Source organism: Melozone crissalis, unplaced genomic scaffold, assembly GCF_028551555.1.
Source record: "Melozone crissalis strain CALT ecotype California unplaced genomic scaffold, PUWL_Pcris_2 ptg000029l_1, whole genome shotgun sequence".
Lineage (NCBI taxonomy): Eukaryota > Metazoa > Chordata > Aves > Passeriformes > Passerellidae > Melozone > Melozone crissalis.
Window position 1 is genome coordinate 14,171,966 of NW_026535807.1, and position 17,646 is coordinate 14,189,611.

Here is a 17,646-nt window from a genome sequence, read left to right on the forward strand (position 1 = left end):
TGTGTTGCTCTGGGTAGCTCTGTATAATGTACATATCACATGGGGGGGCACTGGATTCTCACCATGTGCAGCGTGGCCCTGCTGTTCCTGTCACCAGCCTGGCTGTCCCAGGGCCACCCTGACACCTGTAAATTATTGCTGGGGCTGATGCTGGCGGTGGCAGGAGGCCCGAGGTGAGAATAAAGATGTGAATGTGCCCAGGTCTCAGGCATCACTGGGGTGGGTGAGGTGTTGGCATGCAGGCTGGCACCTCACACAGGCATCCTGAGGTGGCACGGACGGACGGATACGAGCCACACGGGTGCACAGACATGCGTGAGGACAGCAGGGATATATGGACGTGGATGTGCAGGATAGGTGCACACGGATGAACAGCAGGAGAGACACCATGGACATACAGCAGGACAGCACAGACACATGGACATGGATGTGCAGGGACCCCTGTGGGAGTTAGACCCTGGGGAAATTGGACTGTGAGGGAGTGGGATCCCTGGGGAGCAGGACACCTGTGAGAGCAGGATCCCCAAGACAACAGGACACGAGTGGGTGCACAGCCCTGGGGAGTGGGACTCCTGAGGAGTGGGATACGTGGGAGCAGGAGCCCAGCAAGTGCCATGGCAGTAGTATCCCTGGAGAGTGCTGGGGCTGCTCTGGAAGCAGGGCTCCAGGGAAGCGGTGCTGGGGCATCTCGTGTGTCGTGCCAGGGCAATGGGTGCCCCCAGTGCCCTCAGGGCCAGCCCCCAGCCCTCACCCATGGCACAGTGTGGAGTGGGGGTGAGCCCCCCTGGCCCTGGCCCCTCGCTCCCTCAGCTGGCCCCAGCTCTGGGCTCAGTGCCAGCTCGTTAGCAAAGCCTTATTAGCTCGGCAGCCCGCTCCCACGGGAACAGCCCTGCTCCCCCACAGCAGGCCCACGGGCACAGGCCTGCAGACCCCACGGGAGATGCTGTACCCTTCCCCTGGCATTCTGAGTGGAGAGCATCCCTGGCTGCCCTCATCCTGCTCAGCTGGTGCCGCTGGGGTGTGTGGAGAGGCTGCAGGGCCTGGGCAGGCATGAGGCAATGCTGTGGGGCTGGCATGGAGTGAGGGTGGCTACCTGGGCACGGACCAGCCCCCTGGGTCAGTGGGCACACCTGGCCCCCTCCTCAGGACCTGTGGGGAGTTCTGGTTCCTCAGGGAGCAGCCCTGGGAGATGGGGGACAGGGTGAGTGCCTGAGGGAGCCCCTGTTCTGGGAGAAACCTGGAGATGCCCCGTCCTGCCCAGTCCCATCCTGCCCCATCCCCTGTCACAGGCACCCCCAGCCCCAGAACCTGCCAAGGAGCTCCTTCCCCTGCAGCAGGGGACCCTGAGGAGTGAGAGATGCTCAAGCTCTGACCCACCACCCTGGGACACCGAGACTCCACAGAAGGTAGCCCTGAAACACAGCATCACCCAAACCGCTGTTCTCAGGGCTGCACCCACTGCTCTGCACCCAAAGGGCCCCAAAACGCGGCACCCAGACTCCACCTCCCTCCCTATGTCTATCCCGGGACACAACGTGTCCCACGCACACGTCCATCCCGGGACACACCGTGTCCCTGCTCCCCGCCCCTCCCCCGCCGTTACCGGCCGCTGCCGCCTGAGGGCCCGCGCGCCGACACCGAGCGGCCCCGCCCCGCAAGCCCCGCCCCGCAAGCCCCGCCCCGCAAGCCCCGCCCACCAGCACCGCCCCGACAGCGCCCCGCCCATCGGCTACGCCCCGTTGGCCCCGCCCCAGTAGGCCCCGCCCCCGGGCTCGCAGGGCGGGGCCTGTCGGGGCGGGCCGGGCCGGGCCGGCAGAGCCGCGGGCGCGCAGCAGCCGCCGCCGCCGCCGCCATGGGCTGCACCGTGAGCGCCGAGGACAAGGCGGCCGCCGAGCGCTCTCGCATGATCGACAAGAACCTGCGGGAGGACGGCGAGAAGGCGGCGCGGGAGGTGAAACTGCTGCTGCTGGGTAAGACCCCCCGGGCCCCACCCCCGGGCCCCCCATCTTGGCTGCTTCGCCCGGCTCGGCCCGGCCGGAACCGGGCGGCCTCGCCGCCTCCGCCCCCCGCTGCCCCGGGGCCATCCTGGGTACCAGCGCCCGGAGTGCCCCGCCCCGCCCCGGGGATCCCCCGTCTGTGGGATGCTGGCCCCAGCCCAGGGTTCGGGCTCTCCCCACGGTGAGCTGTGGGCTCCATCTCGGGCCGCGGGGATGTCCCCGGGAACCGGGGCCTGCCCCGCCCCAGGCTTCCGGGTTCCCCCCCTCCGATGGAGCAGCAGGCCGTAGGGTTTCCCCCAGGAGTCGAGTGTTGATCCCATCCCCGGTCTGAGGGATCTCCCCTAGGAGTGAGGTGTTGATCCCATCCCAAATCCCAGGGATCCCCCCAGGAGTGGGGTGTTGATCCCATCCCAGGTCCCAGGCATCCTCCCGAGGACTGGGGTGTTGATCCCATCCCAGGCATCCCCCCCAAGAGTGAGATGTTGATCCAATCCGAAATCCTAGGGATTTCCTCCAGGAGGGGGTTATTGATCTTATCCCAGTTTCCACGGATCCCCTCCTCCCCAGGATTGGGATGTTGACCCCATCTGATTCCCCCCAGGAGTGGGATGTTGACCCCATCCCAGCTCCCAGGGTTCCCCCACAGGAATGGCGCCCTGTACCCACAGCAGACTCTGGGTCCCCTCCACATTGGGGTTCTTTCCCCACCCCTCTGTGAGCAGGATGCCGGCCCATTCCAGGCTTTGGGGATCCCCCTGGCAGTGGGGTGCTGGCCCTACAGCAAGCCTTGGGTGCCCCTCAGAGAGGCTGCCACCCAACCCTGGGCTGTGGGGATCCCCCCAGAATTAGCTGCCACCCCACTATGGTACTGTGCTCCCGGCTGGTCAGTGTCCATCCCTTTGGGACAAAGGTGGGGGCGTCCCCACTCACCTGTTGGATGTTCCCCCCCAGCAAAGGTCCTGCAAGCTCGGGCACCCTGTCCCACCTGCCCAGGATCCCTGGACTCCCCCCTGGGCTGCTCTTACCCTGGCCTCTGGCTGTGGTGGAGGTAGCGGGGCTGAGAGCCACCCATTGCCCCGTGCCTTCCCCACTGGAGCCCTGGGACAGGCCCGAGCCTCTCCATCACCCTGCCCTCTCCGTGGGGGTTTGGGGGACTTGGGCCATTGCCTGCCGTGGGCAGGGCCCCCCACAGCCCACAGGCTCTCTGCCTCACGGACACTCGATTTGGGTACTGATAACGGGCCGCTTTCCTCTTCAAAGCGCCCTGGTGATGCTCCCATGGGCGTTCACAGCCCTGCCCTGTGCCTGCGGGCAAGGCAGCACTTCGTTATTTTAATTCATTATTTCCCTTAATGACTCCCAGTTGGGTTTTTTATTCCCTTTGCGAAATTCCCAGGGAGGGCCTCCCGCCAGGTGCGAGCTGGGAGCTGCGAGGCTCCCGTGGGGCAGCGAGACAGAGGGAACCCTGACAGAAAATGTCTTTGGACTCATCTGCTGTCTGCAGAGGAAGCTGCCAGCAGCAGGAAGTCACGCTGAAATCCGGCAGGCCTTTATTTGCTCAACCCCTGCCTGCCTTGAGAAATGCGTAATTAACGCCTCAAAATGCTCCTTTATCAGAGTGCGGCTCTTTTGCGTTCTGTTTTATTTTGATTCTTTTTGCCTTGGCACGAGCAGTGCTGGCAACAAAACCCATCCTGGGGACGTTGGGAGGGGGTCTGTGCTGTCTGGGGGGCTCCATGGTTGGGCACACTCGCTGCCCCGTTTTTTTCCTGTGGAAGGGAGAGTGAGGGGAGTGGAATCCCATGGGATAGTGGAGGAGCATGTGGTGGCTCTTTTCTGTGAGCTGCTCCCATGCTGGCTCTGCTGCCAGGTCTGCTCCTCTCAGCCCAGGGCCTGGTGGGGAGCAATGGGGAGGTCGCTGGCCAAGGGGGTTTGGCACCTCCAGCCTCGGGAGGCTCCTGGGACTGTCCAGGCAGTGTCACCTGGTGCTGTGAGCTCTGGGTGCCTGGGTAGGGAGGGCCCATCCTGTTGGTGCTGAGCGTCACCGAGGAGCAGGATTGTGCCTTAGGCTGACTGGCTGACATCCCTTTCCCAGGCATTGCTCTGTCCTGAAGTGGAGGCAGGAGGAGGAAGAGGATGTCCTCACTCCCTTCTGCTGGGGCCAGTGTTTACGAGCGGCATTTCTGATCTCAGCTGCTTTCTAAAGCCAAAAATAGAGCAAAATGGCTCTTTTTGTACATTAAGAAAAATGGCCTTTTCTTCCCCTTGCAGCTGTTCAGGTGTCAGTAGCACCACAGCCTTGGGTCAGCACTGCCCATTTCCGAGCTGAGCCTTGGCCGGAAAATCCTCCCAAGCCGGCAGGGAGCTGCTGGGCAGGTGTGGCCAGCACTGTCCCCTGGGGCTTGTGACATGTCCCCTCTGTGAGGTGGGACCCAGTGCTGGGGGGATGCTCCCACCTCCCTGCTGCTCGTCCTTTGTATGGTTTATTTTTTTTTCCCCATGGTCACGGGAAGCTTTGAGGAGACCTGAGGCCTCACGTGCCTTTTGGTGAGCACCACAGCTCCTCGTCACTCTCAGCAAGGCAGAGCTCCAGGGTCCTCCATGAGGGCTGCAGCCCTCCTGCCTCCTCCAGAAAAAGGGAGGCAAAAACTAAAGAGAAAAACAGCTTCACCCTTTGTGCTGCATCAACCTACTGCATGAAGAGGAAATGTCTCTTCCAAGTGTGGCCTATTTTTGGTGTCAACTCATGGTGTCCCACAGCTGAGCTTTGGAGCTGGGGCACCACAGCCAGGCAGGGCAGGGTGTGAGTGGAAGGCACCAGTCTCGGTGTGTGGTGATGGCATCAGCAGTGTAGGAGCAGAGAAGGCTTGGGGCTGACTGCTGCAGGTGCCTCAGGTCTGTGCTGTGCTCTGTATGTGCCCATGAGCCACCTCCTGCCTTTCCTCTGCCGTGGTGGCTGAGCTGGGGAGGCATGGACACACTGTCAGGGCAGTGGGGACAGCCAGGACACCCCAGTGGCACACTGTCAGGGCAGTGGGGACAGCCAGGATGCCCCAGTGGCACACTGGTAGGGCAGTGGGGACAGCCAGGACGCCCCAGTGGCACACAGCCCTGCAGGCATGGGCACAGCACTGCTCCTGCTGTGGCACCTGTCCATGCCTTCAGGTTTTCCTGTGCTGTTTGCTCTGGCAAAGTGGGTGTCTGCCAGATAGTTTAAAGCTCCAGTCTCTGGTGGAGAGAAGACTGGAGAATGAAGCAATATCCCCCAGGCAAAGCAATTCCCCCCAAACAAAGAATGTGTCCCTTCCTGCTACTGAAAACCACCAGTCTCCCACGGTTTTGGTGCTGGGAGGGGCCAGGAGCCAGCGCTGACATCTAAAAGCACCTGGAGCATCTGCCCCATACTTCCAGCACCTCCTGGTGCCACTGTCAGCTCCTCACCATCCCTAGCACACAAAGCCCTGCAGTCAGTGGCTGTTTCTGCTGGGCAGCAGTGTTCTGGCCAAGCCACCTCCTTGCCTGTGGGAGCTGGGATGCTCCAGGGGGATTGAGGATTGGCAGCAGACAAGTGATTGCTGTGCTCAAAGCCCCTTATTTCTTATCTTTGGAGGATTGGGAAAGTGAAGGATTTCCCAGCTGTGTTAGAGGTTGAGAAGGCACTGGTAGGGTGATGATGTTAATCCCCAGGGGTCTGTGCAGACCCTGGGATGAGGACACTGCCCTTGCTGGCGTGGTGGCACCAGGATACGTCATGTAGGGACTGCCTGTACCAGATCCTGCCTGGGACAGACAGCGGGTGGGCAGGGCTCGGAAGCAGCTTTTTTTTTTTTTTTTGCTTTTTTTTTTGCTTTTTTTTTTTGCTTTTTTTTTTTTGGGGGGGCTTGCATAAAAATAGAGGAAGGGAGGGACCAGCTGTGACTTTCAGAGGTTGTGTGGCTCCAGAATTGCCCTGGGTTCTGTGTGAGCCGCCTGCTTTGCTGTGCTTGGTCCTGTCTTGGGGGTTGTTTCTGCCTCTACTCCTTCCTCTGTCCTGGCTGTTGGAGGGGTTGGGTCCTCCCTTTGGTGGGGACACTGGGAGCCCAGTGCTGTTTTTGTGATGGGCTAGGAGGTGTCACAGTGAGGGGGACCAGGGAAGAACTCAGTGCTGTTAAATCCAGAGGGATATGATGTCCAACCCCTGAAGTTGGTATGTATCAGCTTGGATAGGTTGGGATGGGATGGATCACTACAATGCCCCCACTGGTGATGTCCTAGGGGCTGGCAGCTGCCCTCTGCTCCAAGATGAGCACTTAGACCTTGCCCAGAGGAAGCAGCAGGCTTATATCTGTATGTTTAACATATATTTTTACAGATGTACATTAGAAATTCATTTTATATTTTAACTTTTGTGTGTGTGTGTGTATATATATACACACACACCACCTATCTTACTTTTTTATGGAGCAGCATATACATTGATTTAAAGCACATATAAATATATATATCTATCTTCACCTATATATATGTATAGCTTTATGGTGTCCCCTGGTCTGAGCCTGCCAGGGCAGGGATCATGGTGTCCCCAGGCACTGGTGCTGCAGCCAGGGCTGGCCTGGCCTTTCCGCAGCCACCGGGTTTCCTGCTCCAGGCCGGAGCGCGGCTTTCCGGCCCGGAGACTGCTTGAATCACCGGAGCCAGGGAGCTGAGTAATCCTCCATCCCTGGTGGAAAACCCAGCCGGGGGGATTCAGGTGTGGAAAACCCAGCCGGGGGGATTCAGGTGTGGAAAACCCAGCCGGGGGGATTCGGGTGTGGAAAACCCAGCCGGGGGGATTCGGGTGTGGAAAACCCAGCTGGTGGGATTCGGGTGTGGAAAACACAGCCAGGGGGATTCAGGTGCCGGCAGCATCCCGGCTGTGCCAGAGGATGAGGCCCCATCCAGTCAGGGCAGGGTGGATGGGATAATGGCACCCAGGCCTGAGGGCACATGGCAGCAGTGGTGCAGGGGAAGAGGGAGCACTCTGGCCATGGCAGGGGCAGAAACAGAGCAGCAAAGTTTCAGGATTCCTGGAAAAAGCCCAGCACAAGGATAGTTTTGTCCAGCTTGTGGACACCGGCGGCCCTTGTTGGCACGGGGGGTGCATTTTCCATGCTCCCCCTGGGAAACCATCCCCAGCCCACCTCCTCCCTGTGTGCCCTGAGCATCCTTTGTGCTGCCAATTTATTATTTTTGTGGGTTTTTTGGGGTTTTTTTTGCATCTTTATTAGCTGCCTTGGACAGGGGGTCTGCACCCCCCGATTTTTTGAGGTCCTGCCCGAGGACGTGGCATTCCACCAGCCAACGATGCACGGCTCCTCCTGGGAAGCAGCCAGCCCTGTGCTGGAATGGGATGGCCCTTGGGAAAAACGCCCTGTGTCACTGTGGGGTTTTAAAAAAATGTGATTATTTTTACAGCAATTTTCCATCTATTTTGGGTAGGAAGGAAAATGTCGAGGGGAATCTCTTTTTGTTATTAGAGTCTTTAGGGTAACTCTGCTTTTAACACACCCCTTTGTCCGTCCCATTTGGTGGTGGGGACCCCGCAGGTGCCAAGAGGGGTGGGCTCTGCAGCCATCCCTCTGTCCTGCTGTCTGTCTGTCCTGCAGGGGAGGGGATTGGTGGGTTTGTCCAGAGCTAAAACCCATCTGTAAATCCATGCTCAAATAATAGCTGCTGTTTGCCAGGTTGGGAAAGCTTGCCGGGACAGCAGCAGGGGATGGGCCTCTGGGTGATGGGGATGGGGATGGCTCTGGACCTGCTGGCAGATTGAATTTCAGCTTTTCCCCCATAATGAGAATTTTCCAGCTATGCATTGCTTCCATCTATGCCTGAATATTGGAAAGGATTGTGCCGTGTAGAAAAATGGAAAATCCCCTGTCAGTGTTGGGGGGTGAGGTGGATCCTGAAACCTGTGGCCAGCTGCTAAAATACAGGGATTATGTAGGTGCTGCCCAGAAGTATGTGCATATATTGCACTAAATATCTGCTGCCCAGAAAGCACCATAAATCATGGGCTGCAGAATATATACGTTGGCTCAATAAAGTTTTTGCCAGTGGATTGGCAGGGAGTTCTGGAGCCAGGCAGCTGCTTGCTTATTTTAAATTTTTGGAGATTATTTTTATCAAAGAAAGGAGGAAATGAGCCCAAGAGAGAGCTCTCGTCCTGTTTTTGCCAGGCGCTGCCCTGGGAACAAGCGCTGCCTGCAGAGAGGCAGGGCTGGAGGAAGCACAGCCCTGGGGTCAGCCCATGCTAATGGGGGGTCTCCACCCCACCCTGATATGCCGGCACAGGAGTCCAGAGCTCCTCTGACACTGCCTCATCCTGCCCAGGCTGGGCTAGAGGGTGGGAACTGGCAGTTGGCATCCAGCCCAGGAATTGTTTTGGGGCTGAATGGGCGGCAGCTGGGGTTTTCCGGGGATTGGAGATCCTTCCCCTCCGCCGCGCTCATGGAGGGGGCTGGGGAGGGGGGGCTGTTAATTCACATCCAAATTCCTGCTCACTGCAAGTGTGCAATCTCCTCTGCTGGGAGGCAGAGGTGCTGACTTGGAACATGGCTGCCTTCCTCAGGGGGATGGGAAGGAGCCGGGAGATGTGGAGGAAGTTTGCAAGGAAATAGCCAGCCTTGGTGACGGTCACTCTGTGACTGTCACCCAGCCCGGGGAAAGCAGGAGGCCCCGGCAGGGTTGTTCCCTCCTGGCAGGGAGAAAATGTCAGGCAGGGTCAGAGAGAGGAGGAGCTGGGAATGGTTGTCTGGCACCTCACCTCAGAGATGCTGATAATCCAGGCTCTTGCTTGCCACCTGCCTCATTTTCCCTGTCCAGGCACCCACTGAGAAAGGATTGAGTGAATGCCACTGGCCACCAGACCCAGTGCTATGGGATGGTGTTAGAAACTAGAGATATTTAATGGAAAAAATGAAGGGCTACACAGAGTCCTTGCCCCTGCTCCCAGCTCCAGGCAGGAGCTGCCAGCACTGACCACGAGCGCTGGCCGGGCTGCGCCCGGTGCCGCGTCAGCATCCTGGGGGAGGATGGGTCAGCAGGGCTGAGAGCCCCTGCTGTGCTGGGCACTGACCTCTGAGCTGAGCAGAGCCCGTCCCTTGGCACACAGAGCATGGGAACCACGGAGCAAGGTGCTCCAGTGGTAAATGCAGGGTCTCTGTAGCCTCAGTGTGGCCCCGGCATCAGGGCGCTCCATGCCCTGAGCACTGCCTGCAGTGGTGTCCCTGGGGGTGCATGCCTGTCACCTGGTGGTGTTCAGGCCGGTGACATGGGTACAAGGAGTTTGTTCCCTGCCACCATGCCTCAGCTGGCATGATGGGCCCTGTTTTTCCCAGTTAATTTTAGCATAATCTGCTGCTTTTTTTTCTGATTTTTTTTAACCTCCTCTGTAATCTCTGCCCCCTCTGTGGCCATGCTGGCACCATCCTGCTTGGGGCCCCCTGTAAGGGCAGCTCCATGGCCAAGGGCAGCATTGGGGACCCACAAAAAGGGCTGTGAGAGGTCACAGGGATGGACTTTGCTTGGGAGATCCTCTGGGATTTGCACCTGGAGGCAGGGACTGCACTTGTCCCCAGCCAAAGGGGCTTCATCCTGCTGGGGGTCCTGGGGCAAGACGGGCCAGGCACTCATCCATCTCGTGACACTCCCTGCACAGAGAGGGGACAAGGGACATGCCTCTTTCAGCTTCCCCTTTTGGCTTCCCCTTTCTTGCAGCCAGGGTGACTTTGCTTGTTCCCTGCTCTCAGCCAGTGGAGGGAGGGCTGAGCTGAGCTGCACATTGCCTGCGTGGGGTGACGTCCCTAGGGGGACAGGGTGGGGGAAGGAGAACCTTAGGCACTCTGGCTGTCTCGCTGAACTCACAGAACCCTGCGATTGGATGCTGAAAAACAAAACGACCCCAAAAGCCACCGGCTCTCCCTGCTGGCAGCCGCCTCCACAGCAGGCTGGGGCTCAGGACCCGGCAGGCTGGGATGTGCACGGCAGGCTGGGAAGTGCTCGCTATTTAAGAGCCAGCCCGGGGGCGGCTGAGCCCGCTGGGATCGCTTGAGCTGCTGCTGGAGGTGGCAACTTATTCCTCAGTTCCCTGCCTGTACCTTGTGGCACAAGCATCCCTGCATCCTGGCTGCTGCTGCCTCCAGCTGTGCATATGTGCTGGGGCTGGTGCTCCATTGTTCCTCAGCACAGAGGGGATGTGGGATGTGGCATCTCAGGTTCTGCCTGGAGATGGGATAGATAGGTGATAGACAGGGCCTGGTCCCCTTGTCACAGGGAGTCCCCAGGTTCAGCCAAAGCCAGGATTGCCCGTCAGCAGTGGCATGTGAGGATTGTGGGGAAAATATTAGTGTGTTGATGCCATTTTCCTGGCCCAGAGTAGGTGTCATTTCTTCCCTTGGGACCTATTGGGAGGGCCCCTCAGGCTCTACTTTTGTTCCCTCTTTTTTTGGTCCTGACGTTTCCAGTGTAGATCCAGTCATCTGCTCTGGCTAATGCTGCCTCTCCAATGGCTGAAGCACCTGCTGCACTCCCTCTGTGGGCTGGGCGGGTGTCCCAGTAGGGTAAGGGTTCCTGCCTTTGCACAGGACCTCATCCCTTCTCCTTTCTCCACAGGTGCTGGCGAGTCTGGGAAGAGCACCATCGTCAAACAGATGAAGTGAGTGGTCCCTGCACTGTCACTGTGGCTGGCACTGCTCAGGCATTGGCCACAGGCTCCAAAACCAGTGTCTGACAGGGAAAGCTCCCAATTGGTGTTGCCACAGAGCATGGGTGGGGAGCAGCATCCTGGAGTACCCCACAAAGGGCTGACCTGTCCTGTATCTCTTCCCTGCCCCAGGATCATCCATGAGGATGGCTATTCAGAGGAGGAGTGCCGGCAGTACAAAGCTGTGGTCTACAGCAACACCATCCAGTCCATTATGGCTATCATCAAGGCGATGGGGAACCTGCAGATTGACTTTGGAGACTCCTCCAGAGCAGTGAGTGCCATCCTTCTCCCACTGTGCCTGGCAGGGAGGGAGGTTCTCGGTGGCTAAAACAGATGTGCCCAAGACTGGACTAGGATTAAAGGTGGCTCAGCCCAAGCCCTGCTGTTCCCTGGTGGGCTCCCATCAGATCCTTTGAGTGAGTGAGCTTCAATAAGTCCGTGCCAATGCTCAGCTGTTTTATCCCTGCAGGATGATGCTCGGCAGCTGTTTGCACTCTCCTCCACTGCTGAGGAGCAGGGCATCATGCCTGAGGACCTGGCCAACGTCATCCGGAGGCTGTGGGCTGACAACGGGGTGCAGGCTTGCTTCAACCGCTCCCGAGAGTACCAGCTGAACGACTCTGCTGCCTAGTGAGTGCCCCCTCCTCTGCCCTGCTCAGCTGAGCCCTGGGAGCCACAGTGCTTTTATCAAGCAGCAGAAAATCCCCCCAGGGGCTGCTGTTCACCCTCGCCAGGCGTAGGAGCTGGTGCTGCCACTTCCCGCAGGGTGCTGGGGCTGAGCCCGAGCGGAACTGGGAAGGCGGATGTTTCGAAAGCTGTTTCCTTCTCTGGCGGGGTGTGTGTACCCTGGGAGGGGGGCACTGGGGCATCCCCCTCCTGCCACTGCTCTGTCCCCTCTGCCCTTCCCAGGAGAGGCTTTCCACTGGCTGCCCACTCGTGAGCACAGCCCATCCTCATCGCCCTTCATGGGCTGTCAAGGCAGGAAAAATTCCCAAGGAAAGCCCTGGGGACACTCTAGGTCTGAAGAGGATGAGTAGGATGCTCAAGAGGCTTCTCTTTTTCTTTTAACTGTTTTTATGCAGAAAGACTTGGCATTATACTTGTGCATTACCCAGCAAATTGGTGTTTAGGTAGATTGCTGCAGCTGGTTGGGTTTATTTTTGAAGAGATTAATAAATAAAGTTAATCTGGCTAATGTACCATTGCTGGAGAGAGCAACACAGCTGAGTCTGTGTTCAGCTTGCACAGTGCCCTCCTACCCTCTCCACCCAGACCCATTATGGTAAAGCAGTGGGGGGGGAGCTCATGGTGTGCCAGGAACACCCCATCAAGCCTGGCCTTGCCTGGGATCCCTGCACACTTGGGACTTGCTGCCATCCCATTCCCCAGCTGTCCCCTCATGCATAGCAGTGTCAGGTCTCTCTTTTGCACTGAGGTCACCATGGGGAGGAGACTGCAGGAAAGCTCCTGGCAAGCCCCAGACCTGGAGAAACTCCTGTCAGCTCTTTCCCCCAGCACCCGCAGCTTTCACTTCCTCCTGATGGTCACACCCCACCTTCCCCAGCCCCTGTCTGCTCAGCCCCATCACTCCCCAGCCAGCCCTGGCATTTCCCTGGCAGTGGGTGCTGGTTTGGAGGCACAGAACACCCAGCAGGTGCCAGGGAGCTTGCACACATTTGGAGCAGGTGTATCTGCACAGTGTCTGCCAAGTGCCTGTCGCTGTCAGTGCCATTATGGAGTGTTTAGCACATGGTGGGGGTTGGACAACCATCAATTAGGAGCACCTTCAAGCTGTTGCTCCAGCCTTTTTCCAGCCCTGTGGAGATCCCTGTGCAGTGGCCAATCCTTTGCCCATCACACAGGGATGATGTGCCCACGGTGCTGCTGGAACAGCACAGTGTGGGAATGAGGAGCCTTGTGCCCACTCAGCGCACAGCCCACCTGTGCCCCAGCCCTCTGCAGCACAGCAGCCCCCATCCTGGTCCTCCTCTGCCTCTGGGAGTTCCAACAGTGCCGGGGTGGTGCTCGGCAGCACCCTGGGGCTCGATGCAATGTCCAAGAGCCTGTGGCGCTGCGCAGGGCCCTGCTGTGGCGTTTCCTGTTTTTCATAGCCAGAGGCCATGTGTGTTTCCGGCTGTTTTTGAGCTGCTCTGCAGCAGTAACGTGCAGGTCCCCCACCCTCACACCCACAGCAGGCTCCTGGGGCACCTCCAGCCCTGGCCTTGTCCTGACACGCTGCAGGGTTTCCCAGCAGCTGGCGAGTGGCCGTGCTGCAGTCGGAGCCAAGGATCCCTGTGGCCTCGCGGGCTGTAATCTGGCTTTCACCAGATTACAGGGCCGCAAATGCCTTAATTAAGACAAGCCTAATTTGCTTAAAGGAGCCCGTTTGTAGTAACCCAATTAAAGCAATGTGAGATGGAGAAATCAAAACCTGCCTTGATCCCCCTGGCAGCCCTCATCAGTCCTGGTGGGTGTTGCACACTGGGGACCCGGCCACCACCTGTGGCTGTGCGGGCAGCAAGGTGGGTGATGCTCCCGGGGGGCTCAGGGCTCCTGCAGCCCCCCACGGCGCTGCTCCCTGTCTCTCCAGCCTCCCACCTCCTGCTTCCTCCCAGGACGCCGTCCCTTTGTGTTTTTGACTATAAATGGCATGGCGCCATCAATTGTTTCTGCCGGCACTGTGGCTGGTTGCCATAGCACTGAATATTTTCCTCTTGCCATTTCCCCCCGTGCAAACGGCCAGGGAAACGGGGTGAGCCCCTCAGCCCCGGCTGCATCCTCTGCCTGGCTCCCAGTGCCAGCACACTGCCCCCAGCCCCTCGGTCCTGTGTGTCCCTGGCCACTGGTGTCCTGCCCTGCCTGTGTCTGGCAGGGATGTGGGGTTACCCCAGGATGCACATGGGGACTCTGCTGTGCACCCCAGCTTGGCACTGCCCAACTGAGCAATGCTGGGAGATGCACAGGGGATGGGGATGTCCCGTGGGATCTGGGTGGATTGTGCCCCACGGTCCAGCTCCCACAGCACTTTTTCTCTTTGTCCTCAGCTACCTGAACGACCTGGAGAGGATAGCCCGTGCTGACTACATCCCCACCCAGCAGGATGTGCTGCGCACCAGGGTGAAGACCACGGGCATTGTAGAGACTCACTTCACCTTTAAGGACCTGCACTTCAAGTATGTCTGACATCTTTCCCTTTTGCCTTTTTGAAAGCAAAAAAACCCCTTCTTCCCCATGTTCAGATGGAGCATGGTGCACACTGCACTCAGTTCTCCCCACCTCCTGGTTTGCTCATGGCGGGAACTGCCGCCTCAGAGAGCGGAAACCGCTGAAATAGCTGGAACAGCCTCAAAAACACTTCAGAGAACTGAGCCTGGGGGCGGATCCAGGCTCTGGCGAGGAGGGGAGGGGGAAGGCGTCCCTCCTCCCGCTGCTGTGACGCTGCTTCCGCTGCAGGAAGGGCGCTGGGCAGGAGCTGGGGGCTCGGGGTCAGGCAGTGGCAGTGCTGCCTGCTGGCACCCCGTGGTTGCTTTCCACTGAAAACCCACGGGAAATAATAAGGGCTCCAGTTTCGGAGGCAGAAAGCTGCCATTGTGCACATCCCCAGGGGATTTAGTCCCATGGCAACAGAGCTGATGTCAGAAAGATCTGCTGGGGTCCTCTCTGAATGCAGGGGGCTCGCAGGGACCCCGATGCCACCCTGGTAGAGTGGAGACACTTGGTTGTGCATTGCCAGGGCAGCACTTTGGGGGTGGCAGTGAGGGTGGTCTGGGAGAATGCAGTGTGTCCCAGTGGGGAAGCCTTCCCTCCAGCCAAGCAGTTGGCATTGGGCATGGCAGTGGATGTGGAATGCTGCTGCTGGGCTCTTCTCCATGGAGCAGGGCATCCTCTGCTGCCCGTGGAGGGAGAGGCACATGGTGCATCGGGATCATCCCCGAGCCCTGCTCCTGCCACAATCCTGCTGAGCCCACGCTGACTTGGCTCCCCTTGGTCCAAGGTCTCTGGCAAAGCCCTGCTGTGCCTGCTCTGGAGCAGGTCTCTGGGGACCATGACACTGACAGCCCCTGGGAAAGGTGGCCTGATCCTGCCCCAGCTCACGTCAGGGATTTGCTTTGGCTGGGAAATGAGCCTGGGCACTGTCCTGGCAGCAGGAGCCGGGGCAGATCCTCAGTACTGGCAAAATCCCTGGGGCAGAAGCACTGTGCTCTGCCTGCACCAGCGCTGCTCCTGCTGCAGCAGCTGGGGACACTGAGGCAGGGCATGGGGTGAGGGTGGTGGGGCTGGGAGCTGCCATCCATCCCGTGTCACCCCCCTGCTGCAGGATGTTCGACGTGGGAGGCCAGCGCTCGGAGCGGAAGAAGTGGATCCACTGCTTTGAGGGGGTGACAGCCATCATCTTCTGTGTGGCCCTGAGTGCCTATGACCTGGTGCTGGCTGAAGATGAGGAGATGGTGAGTCATGGGCATGGAACCAGTGCCATGAGCTGTCCCCTCTGTGGGGGCCTGGGGGAGCAGCCCCTCCTCTGGTGGCCACCAGTGCCCTGGCCAGGGTGGCCCAAGCCTTGCAGGGCCATTGCCATCCCCTGCCCAGGCAGGCAGGAGCATGAGGGGGGACAGTCTGGGGAGCAGTGGGGTGGGTGCTGCCTGGGGGTCCCTGCCTGGCTCATGCTGCCATCTTCCCTGCCAGAACCGGATGCATGAGAGCATGAAGCTGTTTGACAGCATCTGCAACAACAAGTGGTTCACAGACACGTCCATCATCCTCTTCCTCAACAAGAAGGACCTCTTTGAGGAGAAGATTGTGCACAGCTCCCTCACCATCTGCTTCCCTGAGTACACAGGTACCACTGGGAGCCTCTGTGCCCCCTGCCCCCCTGGCAGGAGCAGTGGGTTGGGGCAGCAAGTGGGGTGTGATGGGTGTTTGGGTTGCCCCAGGAGATGTGGGAGGAGTGACGCCCAACACAAGGGGCAGCTGTCTTGAAGGGGGGTTATCTGGGGGTCATTCTGCCTTTGGAGCCTCAATTTGGCATCAGGACAGTGGCTGTGGGGGCCAAGTCAAGCCCAAACCCTTTGGTGGCTGTGGGCAACTGTGGGGCAGCCCAGTGTCTCTTCTTGCCCAGGGGCCAACAAGTATGATGAGGCAGCCAGCTACATCCAGAGCAAGTTTGAGGACCTGAACAAGAGAAAGGACACCAAGGAGATCTACACCCACTTCACCTGTGCCACGGACACCAAGAACGTGCAGTTCGTCTTCGACGCCGTCACCGACGTCATCATCAAAAACAACCTGAAGGACTGTGGTCTCTTCTGAGGCTCAGGTGGGTGGTGGTCATGGACCATCCTTCAGCTGCAGGCTGCCCTTCCCCAGACCCTCCCCTGCTCACCACCTCTCTCTCCTAGGAGCTGCAAAGGAAGGACCACACCATCTCCCACTCCTGCTTCTCTTCTGATTCATTCCTCCGCCCACCACGTAAAGAGACTGTTTGAGTGTCAGCATGGTGGCAGGGCCCACGTACCCCCTGCTGGCTGTGTTTGCCCCCCACCATTGTCCTCCTCCTCGCCGGCGTTGCCCTTCCAGGGAAGACAAGTTTTTAATCTTGGTTTGTACCCCCTCAACCCTTCAGCCCCCATTTCATTCACTCCGAGCCCTGGTGCTCTCACTGTTTACATTGCAAGTGTTGCTGGCACGGGGGGCACAGGGTCCCCTCGGGGATGCCCACCCAGCCACAAACACGACCGATGACATTCCTTTTAGTAACCAGAAAAGAAAGAAGAAAGAAAAAAAGGAAAAAAAAAAAAAAAAGAAAAAACGACAAAACCAAACCCAAAACCATGCAAAAAAAAAACCACACCACACCGGTTGGGCACAGGTTACTTTTTAAACAAACCTTTTTACCAAACTATTTAAAAGCATCAAGTGCTACGTGGTGGTGGCATCCTCCGTGGCCAGCCCACCCCCCAACCGTGTGCCTTTGGGGGGGAGGGTCTGCACCCCACCCCGCCTTGCTGCCCCCATGCCGATGGGCAGCTCAGGCAGGAGGGTGGGCAGGGGGTGCTGCCCACTGCCTCTATCCCCCCCCTCTTTCTAAGCCTAGTTTTTAGGGCTAGCTGTTGCGTTGGGCGAGGAGAGCCCGCTGTACAGAGCGGCCCCCGCTGTCCCCCCAGCCCAGGGGGACCCTCCAGCCGGTGCCTGCGGCCTCGCTTTTCCCACGGGATGTTTTACCAAACTGTTCACGTCGTTTGAAATAATAAAATGTAGAAAGGAAAAAAAAAAAAAGAGAAACGTTATATATACTGAAATGCCCTGTGTGGCATGGGAGTGGGCAGGGGGGGCTTCCCCTCTGTGGGAGGGTTGGGGTGGGCCCCAGGGGTGGGAGAGGGGCACAAGGTGGGTTGGCATCCCCCTGGGGTCAGGAGAAGTCCCTGCTTGTGAGAGGTGAGGGCAGTGGGGGGACCCTTGGGGGTGTAGCTGGGATGCTGCTGCAGGGCTGAGCCCTACCCCGAGGGGCTGTGGGGTGGGGGGGAACAAACACATGACCACCCCCTGGCTCTGCAGCGGTGACGTGGTGGCACAGGGGACCCCCAGTATCACACAGTCAGTCCCTGGGGTCACCCAGGACCCAGGAACACCCAATGATCTGCAGCCCAGAGGGACATGTAGCACCCCTTGCACCCAGCAGCCCCCAAGGAACCCCCAGCCCCAGGGATCACCCATGGACACCCCACACCCAAAGGACCCCCAGCTCTGAGGGGTTTGTGGAGACTCCCAGCACCCCCAGCTCCAGGGGGGCACCCGTGGACACCCAGCAGCACCCAAGGGATCACCCCAGAGCTCCAGAGGGCACCTGGACCCCCCAGCATCCAAGGGAACCCCTAGCACCCCTCAGTTCCAAGGGGTACCAGGGACTCCCAACACCAAGGGGCACCCAAA

General features: G+C 59.0%; 1 protein-coding gene across 1 annotated transcript; it reads left to right on the plus strand.

Moving 5' to 3' along the window:
- The first annotated feature begins 1,813 nt into the window (after nt 1-1,813).
- GNAI2 (G protein subunit alpha i2) lies at nt 1,814-16,975 on the plus strand. Its single transcript, XM_054280996.1, has 9 exons — nt 1,814-1,970; nt 10,626-10,668; nt 10,849-10,990; nt 11,189-11,349; nt 13,764-13,892; nt 15,038-15,167; nt 15,403-15,556; nt 15,836-16,033; nt 16,116-16,975. The coding sequence occupies exons 1-8, from the start codon at nt 1,853-1,855 to the stop codon at nt 16,024-16,026; spliced, it is 1,068 nt and encodes a 355-aa protein (XP_054136971.1). The 5' UTR covers nt 1,814-1,852; the 3' UTR covers nt 16,027-16,033; nt 16,116-16,975.
- Nucleotides 16,976-17,646: the final 671 nt, after the last annotated feature.